Source organism: Pristis pectinata, chromosome 25, assembly GCF_009764475.1.
Source record: "Pristis pectinata isolate sPriPec2 chromosome 25, sPriPec2.1.pri, whole genome shotgun sequence".
In the NCBI taxonomy this organism is placed as follows: domain Eukaryota; kingdom Metazoa; phylum Chordata; class Chondrichthyes; order Rhinopristiformes; family Pristidae; genus Pristis; species Pristis pectinata.
Genome location: NC_067429.1, coordinates 14,793,415 through 14,806,850, shown reverse-complemented (window position 1 = coordinate 14,806,850; position 13,436 = coordinate 14,793,415). Strand labels below are relative to the sequence as shown.

At 39.6% G+C, this 13,436-nt stretch overlaps 1 protein-coding gene across 3 annotated transcripts in view; it reads left to right on the top strand.

Moving 5' to 3' along the window:
• LOC127583071 (MAGUK p55 subfamily member 3-like) overlaps window positions 1–13,436 on the top strand; it is a 59,959-nt gene that overhangs the window by 37,462 nt on the left and 9,061 nt on the right. For all 3 annotated transcript variants that reach the window (XM_052038807.1, XM_052038806.1, XM_052038808.1), the window contains 6 exons: window positions 667–687; window positions 2,080–2,121; window positions 4,903–5,067; window positions 5,412–5,492; window positions 7,628–7,721; window positions 9,617–9,725. In XM_052038807.1, the coding sequence (XP_051894767.1) occupies window positions 667–687; window positions 2,080–2,121; window positions 4,903–5,067; window positions 5,412–5,492; window positions 7,628–7,721; window positions 9,617–9,725 (512 nt within the window). The remainder of the gene's footprint in view (window positions 1–666; window positions 688–2,079; window positions 2,122–4,902; window positions 5,068–5,411; window positions 5,493–7,627; window positions 7,722–9,616; window positions 9,726–13,436) is intronic.

Genomic DNA, 13,436 nt, shown 5'->3' with positions numbered 1-13,436 from the left:
AAGCCAGTTGGACCATTGATCCTGAGTCAGCTCTTTAAAAGAACAATAATGCAAAGTTCAAAGTTGTTTGTGACCTTGCTCCAACTCAAGTACCTACCCAACTCCACTGAAGTTATTTAATATGTTCGCTTCCACCACTACTGCAGGTGGAACATTTCAGGGCCTCCCAATCCTCTGAGGCCCTGAATTTCTCTTCATTTCCAGCAGAGGTTAAATTGGAAAAAGAAGTGCAAGTAATCTGAAATAAAAGTGAAAGTGTTCTTAATACTGTACATAACAGAACTGTCATCATCTGCAAAGGGAAAAAAAAACAAGATTTATTCTGTAATTCCTCTGTGTCATTTTTCTGCGAAGTGTTGGGCATAAACATTTCATCAGAATATCTGAGCCTGAAGAAGGGTAAATCAACAAAGTGTCGATAATTCCACCTTTCTTGCCATTCATGTTCAGTGACTTTTTCTTTAAAAGAATTACAATTAATAGTTCATTGCGTTACACGTGAAGTGTTTCCATTGAAAAGGAAATTTTAGTTGCTATGAATCTGAACATCCTAACATATTGATTTGATACCTATATCCTGGTTAACCCTATGAGCCAGATCAGTTTTTAATTCTGAAAATAAATTTTTTCAATCTTTTCCTTTTTCCTTATTAACGCTATTCTTAGATGACAAAAGTTGTGAGAAAGGTGGGTGCTCCACATCTGTAAATTGCATGTATATTTTCATATGACCATGCCTAGCTGCGCTAATGATTGTAAATCTTCAGTATTTACTCATGATATAGAACATATCCACACATTAATATTTTATATTTGTTTCAAAGATCGTAGAAGGATTAATGCACACAGATTGAGGCAGGAACAGTATTATTTCAGATTTATTATTATGCGGTACAATACTATTGCATTAAACGTTGAATTAGGAAAACTGCTCCACTTTTAATGCGACTTAAATGATTATTTTTTGGCCTGCAAATCTTAAAGATAATCAAATAATATTGCTAAGAAAGCAGTCAATTAATGTTCATTTTAACATTATCTGAACAGTTTTAATATCTTTTTTATAACAGCTGTTTCAGTTCCAATTCTGAGCTTGTCTAAAGAGTACTTATCATAAGAATCACAATAGCTATCTTTGATTTTATTTAACTTTCTATTTTTATGTTTTGAGCTCACCAACATTTATTTACATTTAATTGGATAGAGTGGTATTCTAGGTCACTTCAGAGGGGTGTTAAAAGTAAGCCTCGTTGCTGTGAGTCAGGATAGCATACAGAAACGAACAGACAAGGATGTCTTGAAATTAAAGAAAGTGATGTAAAGAAATATCTTTGTGGTATTATCAAAGACAGAGTGTCTTTTAAGAGATTCTGCCTTACTTTTATTTATCAGTAGGATGTGGGCATCACTCGCAAAGCCACCATTTATTTCCCATCCCTAAATATCCTTGAGAAAGTGATGATACTTCCTCTTGTAGCACTGCTCTCCGTGAGCTTCCACAAAGAGGAAAGAGATCCAGGATTTCGTATCTATAATAATGAAGAGTCAGTGATAAATTCCAATGTTCGGATTGTGTCTGCTGTGTAGTAGAAATGAGAAGTGGGTAATATTCTGTGAGTCTGCTGCCTTTGTCCTTCAAGATTAGGAAGCTACTGTTGAAGAAACATGGCAATGTTGAGTCCATCCTGTAAAAAGTATCCACTGCAGTCAGAGTAGGCCAGTTCTGGATGGAATCAAATGTTTAAGGTGGTGGATTGGGTGCCATTTTCTGAAAAGATACTTGAAATCAAATTAAAATATAGATTTTCTTAATTGTGGAAATGTGATAAATTTATGAATTATAATTGAATAATGAATAAGCACAAGAGTAGGCTCGAGGATGTATTAAATAACTCCCAGAAATGTGGGTTGAGACAATGACCTGCGGTGTTTTGTTAATTTTACTCTCCATACATACTGTAGAGTGCTGTTTGATGGCTTATTGATTTGCGGTTCTCAGACACTGATTAGTTTTCTGCTTTTTACTTTCTGATCTTGATCATTCTTTCCTTTTCTATTTGCTGCTTCTCTGCCTCACAGAGGACTGTGATTGTGATGGGTATTTGAATGGGCTTTATATAGGTGAGAGTCTAGATTCTGCTAAACTTTCTAATGCAATTTTATAAAGGCCACTGTTTTAGAATTTCTTGGAAAAAATATCATCAAGTTTGATCCTAAAATATTGGAATCACGAACAAAAGTGGAATTTAATCCTTCAAGCGGTGATATATCCAAAGCTTAAACACAAGGTAATAGAATCATTGAATGTAATTGCTCTGAAAACCAGGGAAAATGCAGAATCCCAAGCAATATAAATCAGATTTTACTTTATCCAAAATCATAAAACTGTGGTCTTTCTTAGATTTGTTTTTCATGGAATTTGATAGACTTACAATGAAAATATATGACATTTTTGTAATTTTTATTCTTGCTTACAAATGCTTGTTGAACTGTATGGGTTGTATTTCAATTCATTTGTTTCTTTTTCTCAAGCCTGTGTCTAGTCTGATGCACGGGTTCTAGAGTCGTGTTTGTTGAAGGCTTTGGAACAGCTTCATCCTGTGCCTCTATAATCCAGTGTAAATACTTCTTTTCTGCACAATTTCCTGTCCTTTATTCCCCTCTCCTTAAAGACACACAGGACCATAATACCATGGGTGGGAAAAGTTATCAACTACCTGCCCAAATAACTGTTCAGTATTTGTCGGTATAGAGAGTAGATTTTGTGATGTTAGTTTAACACCAGTGCTGATCATTTCATTTCAAGTTGATGACTATCAAATGAAACATTTAGATTGAATTGTTACTGTGACACTATGTAGGATATTATTGCTGAGAGTCCGATCCACACAGTTCATTTTTCCAGCAATTAATGGGTGATGATGAGAAGCCATTGATGACCTTCTTTCAGTCTCAGCAATAATAGACTAATGAATCTGCATTGCTGAACATTTTAATAATCAATGCAGAGGTAATGATTGTTAATTCAGAATGATATATTTTCTTTTTGGAATAAATTGGCATTCATTTTAAATCTTTCTCTGAAATCAGTACAGACTTACAGACATGAAACTGATTTACGCCAACATGCCAACACACCCTCCATATGCATTGAGAGTTAATCAGTTAGATGAACGATTGATAGTGAGCAGTAAATAGCTTGCTGTTGAGTGAAAGCATGTGTTGTAAAGTATTCTTTGTAAAAAAACAACCTGTAGTCTGCGTGAGGATTAAACTGCAAAAGAAAATAGAAAATGTAAGTTAACCTTCAGCAAAGGTTAAATGCAGCCAGTAATCAAAATAATGCCACATTCCTTTGTGCATTTAGCTGATTGGAGTGTTTAGTTTAAATATAAATCATAACTTCCAGTTTGTTTCCATTCATTTCCAAATTGCATCCCTTTTAAATTTAATAGCTCTTACAAATTTCAGAGGATTTCTGGTCCAGTATAATAGTTTCTGTTGATTATAGAAACACAAGGCTTCTCACAAGGTAACATTTGTCCAAAAACTGCAAAGAACAACAAAGCAAATGTAGTGGTGTCAGTTCTATTTTTGGTAAATCTCACTCAGTAAATCATTCTGTAGCATTTTTGTGCCAACCATAAAACATTTCTCCATATTACTAAGATATAAGTGCATCACAGTATCTTAAGGGCTGTAAAGAGGAAATGCTTTAACTGTTTTCAGTCGATAACAATTGATAGCTAAAACACGATATAAACCATTTGATCTCCTGTCCAATGTCAGTGTAACAAAGTGTTTTCATTACAGTGCTTTTCTCAGTTACCTTTCCATGTCAAGTGACATATCAATTGATGTGGAGTGGATTTTGGGGAAAGCACTATGATGCGACGTATCTGAACTTTGATTCATTGAGAAGGTGTAATGAGTGAAATGCTGCAAAGATCTGTGCTGGTAACTGGCTATTTCCATTCTATTTAATCCACGGATTCAAAAGTGCCATTCAAATTGATCAAATTCAGCAATAAGACAAACTTGGGAGGGGCAGATAAGGAACAAATGAGATGTCTGATGATATGTACAAGTGAGCAGAATGAACGCCAGTAAATAAAGGAGTGAAACTTTCCAAAATCTGTAAGGAAGGTGAGAGGATCACCAGGAGGAAACTGAATAATCAAAACCATATTGATAAAGGACAGGGACAATTGCAATTATAGTTACATATCAAAAGCAACAATATAATAACAGCACAAAAGATATGAGGGAAAAACTAAGATCCTTAGGGATACAGTTGTGGTTGAAGTTGAGGATGAAGTAAAAACCAGTGACATACGAAATTATTTCTCTCCAGAAGCATTCACCCAAAAAGACATCAGTAGAAAACCATTACTGGAGGTGGCTGAACAACTACAAGGATTGCATTTCCATTTATATGATGACCCAGATAAGCCTTACCAGGCATTTAATGAGTTTGGGGAGATGCTAGTAAAGTAAAATACTATTCAAAGTAGTGTTTTATTCCATAAAGGAAGTAAAACAACCCAAATAATGACAGAACTAGTCACATAGAAGCTAGTGTTGAAATAAATCGATCACAAGGAATGAAATTGAGAATTTCTTCCACAGTAACTCAACGTGTGCATTTAAATTGGAAAGACCGTGATGACCAAGGTGGGCCAGGTGGACTTGCTCAGATCAACACATCTCTGCGAAATATCCAGTGGAATTAAAAATTGTATTTATTTTGAAAGGAAATATTCATCAGTTTGCATTGTGTCAATATAATATTTCATGTAGTGATCTGTTGCTCACATGAATTGTATGGTGACAATGTCTTATGCAGTGAGCCCCAATGAGTTGTTTCCCTCTTCTTCAGTTGTCCTTGATGTTGTGTTACAGCTGGCTTACGGAGAAGCTTTCGGCTGAGCAGGAAATGCCGACAGACTAACCAAAATGAAGAAAAACAGACAAAGCAGAATGAGAGCGTGGGATATCTAACCTATGAAGAAGTGGCCATCTACCACCGGCGTCCTAACGATTCACACAGACTGGTGGTCCTGGTTGGTAAGTTCTGTCATTCACTAATTGTATCATGATCATGCAAACCACCTCCAGACTTCTGCAGTTCCATACAATGAGAAGGTGTGCAACAGATGAAAAACTCTGAGGATATATAATTATCATCACATAAAGCCACTTCAACCCACTGCTGGATGCTGGGTTGATACAAAACCTCTTAATGAGTTTAAAAAAAATTAAAAAGCAACTGGAATACTAATGAAAATTTAAAGTTTTTAAAGAATATATCTTTATAGAAATCTGTTCAAATATCGTAATGTAGTAATCTGTTCAAATCTTATATTTAGTTTCTTGCCTTTATACTTCGATGGTTTTGTGCACTTTTCCAGGTTCTTTAGGAGCAAAAATAAATGAGATGAGGCAAAGAATAATAGCAGAAAATCCCAATCGCTACAATGTGGCTGTTCCTTGTAAGTACCAGCATGTTTGTTTAAATAAGTGCATTCAGCTAACATTTGTTCATTCAAGGCAAACTTGTAATATTGGAACTGAATTGCAAATTCCAAGTAGTGATTCGAAAAAATTCACATGGGATAGTAATTCATTACTGTAAACCTTAGATAGTTGCATCAAATTTCCACTTACGTTAGAGATACACCACTAACAATTAGTGAAATGTATAAAATTTATTCAAATTTTAAGGCAAAGGACAAGCACTCACACCAGTATACTATCCATCAATGACATGAGGTGATCACCCTCTGTCAGACTTTTGGAGTACGCAGCATTCTCTGAATCCCAGAGTCAGAGTCTCTCCTTATGAGTGTTGGTCCTAGTCTGCATGCTATTGCAGGGTTTGGTAAGGAGATTACATAAGTGGACCTGAGCACATCCCAGACCTTGAGATTCTAGTGCTGGGAATACCCCTCAGATAACATGCTCAGCTGGCTCTCCTTCAAGTTCCCAAAACCTCCCTCAAATTTCAACCCCCCACATACTCACCTCCCCACCCCCTCTCAAATTCTATCACAAGCTTGCAATCCTCATCCAAACACCTGATTACCAATCTGCAGCCCGCACTCCCTGACAACCGGTCCTTGACCATACTCCCCCCACCATCCTATTACCAATTTTCCTTGCATGAAAATCTACCAACCCTCCTACCAATTTCCACACAGGAACGTTCCTATTGATCTATGATCCTTCCCCCACACATCCACCTTCCTTTATCCCCCCACCCTTCCCCCTTTCTGGGTCTCTCACCTCTTTGACAACACCTCAACTCATGACCTGCAGTCAGACTTGCCTTGTAAGGCCTGTACAGCAGCACTTACACCTCGGGTCTTGAAAGCTACTGAATGGCTGGTTCTCCACTGAAAGGGTAGTTGCCCTGCCTCAACTGTCCTTCAATAGAGCCTTCCAATTTCAGGGCCAAGCTCTTTTCCACAATAACATTGCAGTAGGTGCTTTTTGACTACATCAACCAGCTAATAGATGCCTCATTGCTTGATTCTAAGTGAAGCAGCTTATAATTCACATAGCAATGGCGATTTAAAAGTCCCATTTAAGATTCTTAAATTAACAAAGTGTAAAATACTTCTCAAGTTCTTCTTGTGGAACACTTATCAGAAAGATCTGAGGGGTACGTTTTTCACACAGAGGGTGGTGAATACCTGGAATGAGCTGCAAGAGGAGGTAGTGAAGGCAGATACACTTACAACACTAGAAAGCAGTTTGGACAGTTACTTGGGATAGGACCCGGGACATGCCCCTCTTCACATTACTACCATCGGGAAGGAGGTACAGGAGCCTGAAGACCTACACTCAACGTTTCAGGAGCAGCTTCTTCCCCTCCACCATCAGATTTCTGAACGGTCCATGAACCCATGAACACTACCTCGTTATTCTTATTTTGCACTATTTATTTATTTTTGTTACTTATAGTAATTTTTTATGTCTTTATGTCTTGCACTGTACTGTTGCCACAAAACAACAAATTTCACGACATATGTCAGTGATAATAAACCTGATTCTGATTCTGTGAAAAGGCATAAAGGGATATGAGCCTAATGCAGGCAAATGGGATTAGCATAGATTGGCATCATAGTTGACATGGAAAAGATGGGCCAAAAGGGCCCATTTCTGTGCAGTACGACTCACAATTCAATGAAATGAAACATCACGATTCATCCCAGATTTGAAAACATTCAGGGGAATCTTCAGGTGAGCAGTGGCCTTGTGACCCAAACTAGCACCTAACTAGTGTTGGTGCAAATGATGGGCCTAATCTTTAAAAGGGATTACCTGATGTCCAATAGATATTTGTTGGGCCCAATGCTGATATCCCTGAGTGTTTATAGTCAGTTATTGTGGCAATGTGCAAGTAATGACCTTTTTTTTTCTCCACCTATATATTATCCATCAGAAAGACATTTGAGTATAAGTGAATTCTGGTGGGATTTAAACCCAAGTCTTCCAGATCGAAAGGTGATGTTCAATCAACTGAAATCAAAGGCTGGTATGAATGTTATAGAAAAAGAATTAGTCCAATGATCTGAACTGAGAGGTTACTAAATGTGTAATTGTTTATTTTATTTGAATTCAGCAACAACAAGGCAAAAGAAAGTCCATGAGAGGCAAGGAATGGAGTATCATTTCGTCAGCAAACCCTCATTTGAAGCAGATATTCAGAAGAACAGGTAGGGTTGCTTTGTTGACAGGAAATACCCTGTAGCATTCAGGAATGTCAACTTCCATTCTATAACAAAGTCCTCCATTTCAATTTACTTTTGACAGTGAGAATTAAAAATTAATCTTAAGTGAATTTCTATGGCATTCAATCCAAGTGGAACTTCTCTACATTATGAATATTTTATTACAGTAATTAGCCAGATACTCCAGGATCATTCATCATGCAGTTACTAGACTGATAAAAAGCAATCTAAATGGACTTTATTCTTTGGGCCAGCAATTCCTATATTTTTAGGGTCTGGCTAAAAGCAACATTCTGAATCAAATATTTGCTGGGGTTTTTTTGAACAAGCATCCTGCAATGTATTTATCTTGTGTTTCTCCACTTGCTACATCTCTCCAAAACTCACAGAATTACTCTGGTTAAAGTTCCTTTCATCTTCAGCCAGGAGCATTCCTAAATGGTTTAAAGTATGGTCTTGTTTTCCTGTATTGCATGTAACAGAGCAGAACTGATGCAATCATGTGTACTGCTCCTAAGTTGCAGCATCCACATTGTTTTATTTCTGGGCCAATTGATTAATATTCCAACAACACAAACATCATTTGCTCACTGAATGGTGAAAGCTCCTGCAGATCAGAAGCCAAAGGATAAGTGCTTGGGCTCTCTAGAAATTCTGAGCCACTCCACTTGCTGGGAGGCAGATAACAAAGCAGAGAAGAAGGCAAAGAACAAGGCATCTGTCTCTGAAAATATTGGCCCTGCTGCTGGAGAAAGCTAATACTCTAGCTCAGTCTTAAACTTTCTGGACTCAATGCACTTTTCTGTTGAAACCAAGGTGCATTGACACCCAAGTGACTGCAGCTCAGCCCATGTAAGAGTAAGAAAGATCTTCTTTCATTGTTAAAAGCAGCTTGTGCCTGTTGTTGTTAAATAGCTGCATTAGCACAGGGGAACAAAACAGTGTACTTGAGAGACACCAGAGACCGCAGATGCTGAAATCTGGAGCAACAAACAAGCTGCTGGAGGAACTCAGCGGGTCGGGCAGCATCTGTGGGGTGAAAGAAATTGTCGAAGTTTCAGCTCAAAACCCTACATCAGGACTGATGGCCTGAACATCAATTTCTGTAACTTGCGGTAACCCCACCCCTTCTTCTTCCCCTCCACTCCTTTGTCTTCCCTTATTCCCGTGGCTCCCTTCCCCCACATTGACAACCTGCCCATCTCCTCCCCTCCCCTCTTTCATAGTTTATTCCATGGTCCACTGCCCTCTCCTACTGGATTCGTCCTTCTTCAGCCCATTGCCTCTTCTACCTATCACCTCTCAGCTTATTACATCTTCTCCCCCTCCCCCACCCACCTACCATCCCCTTGTCACCTGTACTCACCTATCCCCTGCCTGCGGGTGCCCCTCCCCCTCCACCCACAGTCTGGCTTCTGCCCTCTTCCTTTCCAGTCCTGACGAAGGGTCTCGGCCCGAAGCGTCGACTGTTTATTTCCCTCCATGGATGATGCCTTACCTGCTGAGTTCCTCCAGCACTTTCTGTGTATTGCTCCAGATTCCAGTATCTGCAGAATATTTTGTGAATTAGGACTAATGTACCTGAGATGTCCTTAGTCATATTGTAATTAATTCATTGCTTTTAAAATCACAGTCATTTTATAGGGAAAAATATCATCCAAAATGTGTCAGCAAAGTTCCACAGACAGTGAATGAGTTTCTGCACTGGTGTTGATTAAGGAAGGAATATTGACCATGACCAGATATCTGACAAACTCTTGATTCTTCTTCAGATATATAATGAAGTGAAAAAGGCATCTATTTCCAAAATAATTCAGACCGAAGAGGTTAGATATTGAGTCCAAAAGGTTGATTTGCTGCTTTTTGTTCTTCTGTTTTAGATTTGTTGAACATGGGGAATACAAAGACAATCTGTATGGAATAAACGTAGATTCCATCCGCACAGTGATGTTGAAAAAGAAGATTTGCTTAGTGGATGCAAATCCTCAAGTAAGTGCTTTGGTAACCATTGCTTTCTATTGCAATCGAAGCAATTATAGTGAGGTGAATAACTTGCAATATTAGCAATGATAACAGTGAAAATATCTTCATCAAATAAAGCTTCAGGACAAAACATAGAACACAGAACAGCGCAGCACAGGAACAGGCCCTTTGGCCCACCATGTCTGTGCTGAACATAATACCAAATTAAACTAAAGGTTATTATAAATCAGAGATTATTCGTATTCGCAATCTTGATGTTCCGGATTCACTTAGTTTACATTGCAGGACAATTAAGGGCTCTGAAAACGATAGTAATACCTTGCGTCCAAGGCCCTTTGATTTAGCAGTAGCATTCCCATTTGTGTGTTAGAAGGTGAACACTTTGTGACTTCAATTGATTGGAGACCAGAGCGTGGTGCATAAATATTAGATTGCTTCCATCTGTTGAGTGCCGGTGGTACATCCGCCTCACCATGTCTCTGTAGACTTGACTAGAATCATCCAGCAGAAGAGAGGATAAAACCAGGGAAGGCAGTTGGAAACTACTTCATATCTATTTATCTTCAGTAAGTAGATCAAGAGCCTCATGCCAGAGAAAATCAAAAAAAACTGCAGATGCTGGAAATCTAAAATAAAAATGGAAAATGCTGGAAATACTCAGTGGATTGGGCCACATCTGTAAGAAGAGAAACAGGGTCAACGCTTCAGGTCGGAGATCCATCATCAAAACTGAAAAGGAAACACAAGAAGTTTGTAAAGCTGCAGGGAGGGCGATGAAGGGGGATATCTCTGATAGAAAATAAAACGAGGTGACCATTGGGATAAGCTGTAAACAAGGTTATCTGGTCAATGAGTGAATGGGAGCAGTTAGAGAGTGAGAACACTGACAGAAGAACCAAGACAAAAGAATGTGGGAGTTGTGAAATGCAGAGCAGGAAGACATGCCTGGCAGGTCCTCCACTCCCAGAGAGAAAATAAAGGACAGAAAAAAACAAGCTGAGTTAATATTACAGATGGACTACTGATACAGACCAAGTTACCTGAAGTGGTAGAATTCAATATTGAGTCCAGAAGACTGCAATGTGCCCAAACAGAAAGTGAGGTGCAGTTCCTCAAGCTTACCATGGGCCTCACTGTAGCAGCGCAGGAAGCTGCAGACTAATAGGTCAGAGTGTGGGATGGGGAATTAAAGTGGCAGGCGATTGGAAGCTCAGGGTTGTGCCGCGGACCGAATGCAAGTGTTCCGCAAAGCAATTACCCATTCCCTTTACCTACCCTCCCTGCAGCCTGAAGGGGCAGGCAGTGAAGTGGTGTGCTCCTTCCATCATTTCTGCAGCATTTCTAAGCATGCCTGACGCATGGACTCGACAGTCTCAATACCATCCCAAATGCTCCTTTCCTTTGAGCTGTCAGAGCTGAGAGACTCCCAGGAGTCAGGCAATAATATTTTTCTCAAGGAGGCTTTGAGTGCATGCTTAAATCTTTTCCTCTGTCTGTCTGGTAATCTCTTTCCATGAGAGCCAGAACAGAGTGCCTGTTTCAGGAATCTGCTTCGGGCATGCAAACAATGTGGCCAGTCCAGGGAGTAACTGGAGTCTCAACACTGGGGCTGCTAGCCTGGGAGGAGAACTGACATTGGTTCATTTATCCTTCTAGTGAACTTGGAGGATTATGTGGAGACAAGTTGGAGGTATTTTTCCAATGCCTGCCACAGGTGGTCCAAGTGTCAGTGCAGATTGGAGGGCAGGAGGCACTCCTTTCTACTAGACCATGAGACTTATGCCAGGTCTGAAATCTTGATCTTCAAACATCTTTTTCCTCAATTGACCAAAGGCTGTGCTGGCACATTGACAATGATGGCATATTTCATCATCAATGTCTGTCTTCACTGAGGAATGGTTTCCAAGCTAGGAGAAGTGGTAAACTTTAAACACATGTTATCTAGAAATGCAGAAGTGGGTAAGGATCAAACTTCAATTCTTGTTACTGCAAGCAATTCACTATATTGCACACTGCAGATATTGGAAAAATAAGTACTATCAGATCAGATGGCAAACTTTGGATCAGATTCATTAAAAGTTTTGATGAAAGGTATCCGACCTGAAATGTTAACTTTGTTTCTCTTTGCTGCCTTACCTACTGAGTGTTTCTTGGATTTTTGTTTTACTTTCAGATTTTAAGCATGTGCAGTTCTTTGCTTTTCCATTATGGTTGCATTGAAAGAGGTCATCTGATTATGGAACTTTGAACTTGCACTTTATAATGTCTGTGCCCCAAGCTACAGTGAAGTAACATGCAGACACAAGGAATTCTGCAGATGCTGGAATCTGGAGCAATACATAAAAGGTGCTGGAGGAACTCAGCAGGTCAGGCAGCATCCATGGAGGGAAATAAACAATCGACGTTTGGGGCGAGACTTTTCATCAGGACTGGAAAGGAAGAGGGCAGAAGCCAGAATAAGAAGGTGGGGGGAGTGGGAGGAGCACACGCAGGCAGGGGAGAGGTGAGTCCAGGTGATGGGTGAGTCCAGGTGATGGGCGAGTCCAGGTGAGAGGGGGAAGGTAGGTGGGTGGGGGAGGGGGAGAAGATGTAAGAAGCTGAGAGGTGATAGGTAGGAGAGGCCAAAGGCTGAAGAAGAAGGAATCCGGTTGGAGAGGGCAGTGGGCCATGGAGTAAAGGATGGAGGAGGGGAGAAGGGGAGATGGGCAGGTCATCAAGGCGGGGGAAAGGAGCCACAGAAATAAAGGAAGACAACATACAGAGTATGTGAAAACACTGAAAGCTCCAGAATGTGAAATTAGTTCATTCAGGATCTTTTTCATACTGCAAGCATGCTTGCAGTGATATTAGTATTGGTTTATTATTGTCGCTTGTACCGAGGTACAGTGAAAAACTTGTCTTACAAACCAATCTTACAGGTCAATTCATTAAACAGTGCAGTTCCATCAAGTTAGTACAGAGTGCATTGATGTAGTACAGGTAAAAAAAAATAACAGCACAGAGTAAAGTGTCACAGCTACAGACAAAGTGCAGTGCAATAAGGTGCAAGGTCACAACAAGGTAGATCATGAGGTCATAGGTCATAGTCCATCTCATTGTATAAGGGAATTGTTCAATAGTCTTACCACTGTGGGGTAGAAGCTGTCCTTAAGTCTGGTGGTACGTGCCCTCAGGCTCCTGTATCTTCTACCCGATGGAAGAGTAGAGAAGAGAGAATGTCCCGGGTGGGTGGGGTCTTTGATTTATGCTGACTGCTTCACCAAGACAACGAGAGGTAAAGACACACGTGACCAAATATGTCGGGCAGTGATGCCACATTTACCTACAGATAATTAAAATCATTTAAAAACACTGTCAATGCTGGAAATCTGAAATAAAAACAGAAAGTGCTGGAAATGCTCAGCAGGTCAGGCAGCATCTGTGGAAATAGATACAGTTAATGTTCCAGGTCCAAGTCTTTGTCCACCCTTTATTGAAGGGTCTCAGACTTGAAATATCAACTCTGTTTCTCCCTCCACAGATGCTGCCAGACCTGATAAGTATTTCCAGCATTTTCAGTTTTTATTACCCACATATGCTGGATACAGACGTGACTCACTCTCTCACCAATATTTGCAACTTGCAGCAGTATCCATAACAACTCAAAGTTTTCAGTTTTCTTCTCAATGAACTCAAGTCAACTTGCCTACTTGGGTCACGCTGCCTGGAATATAGTTC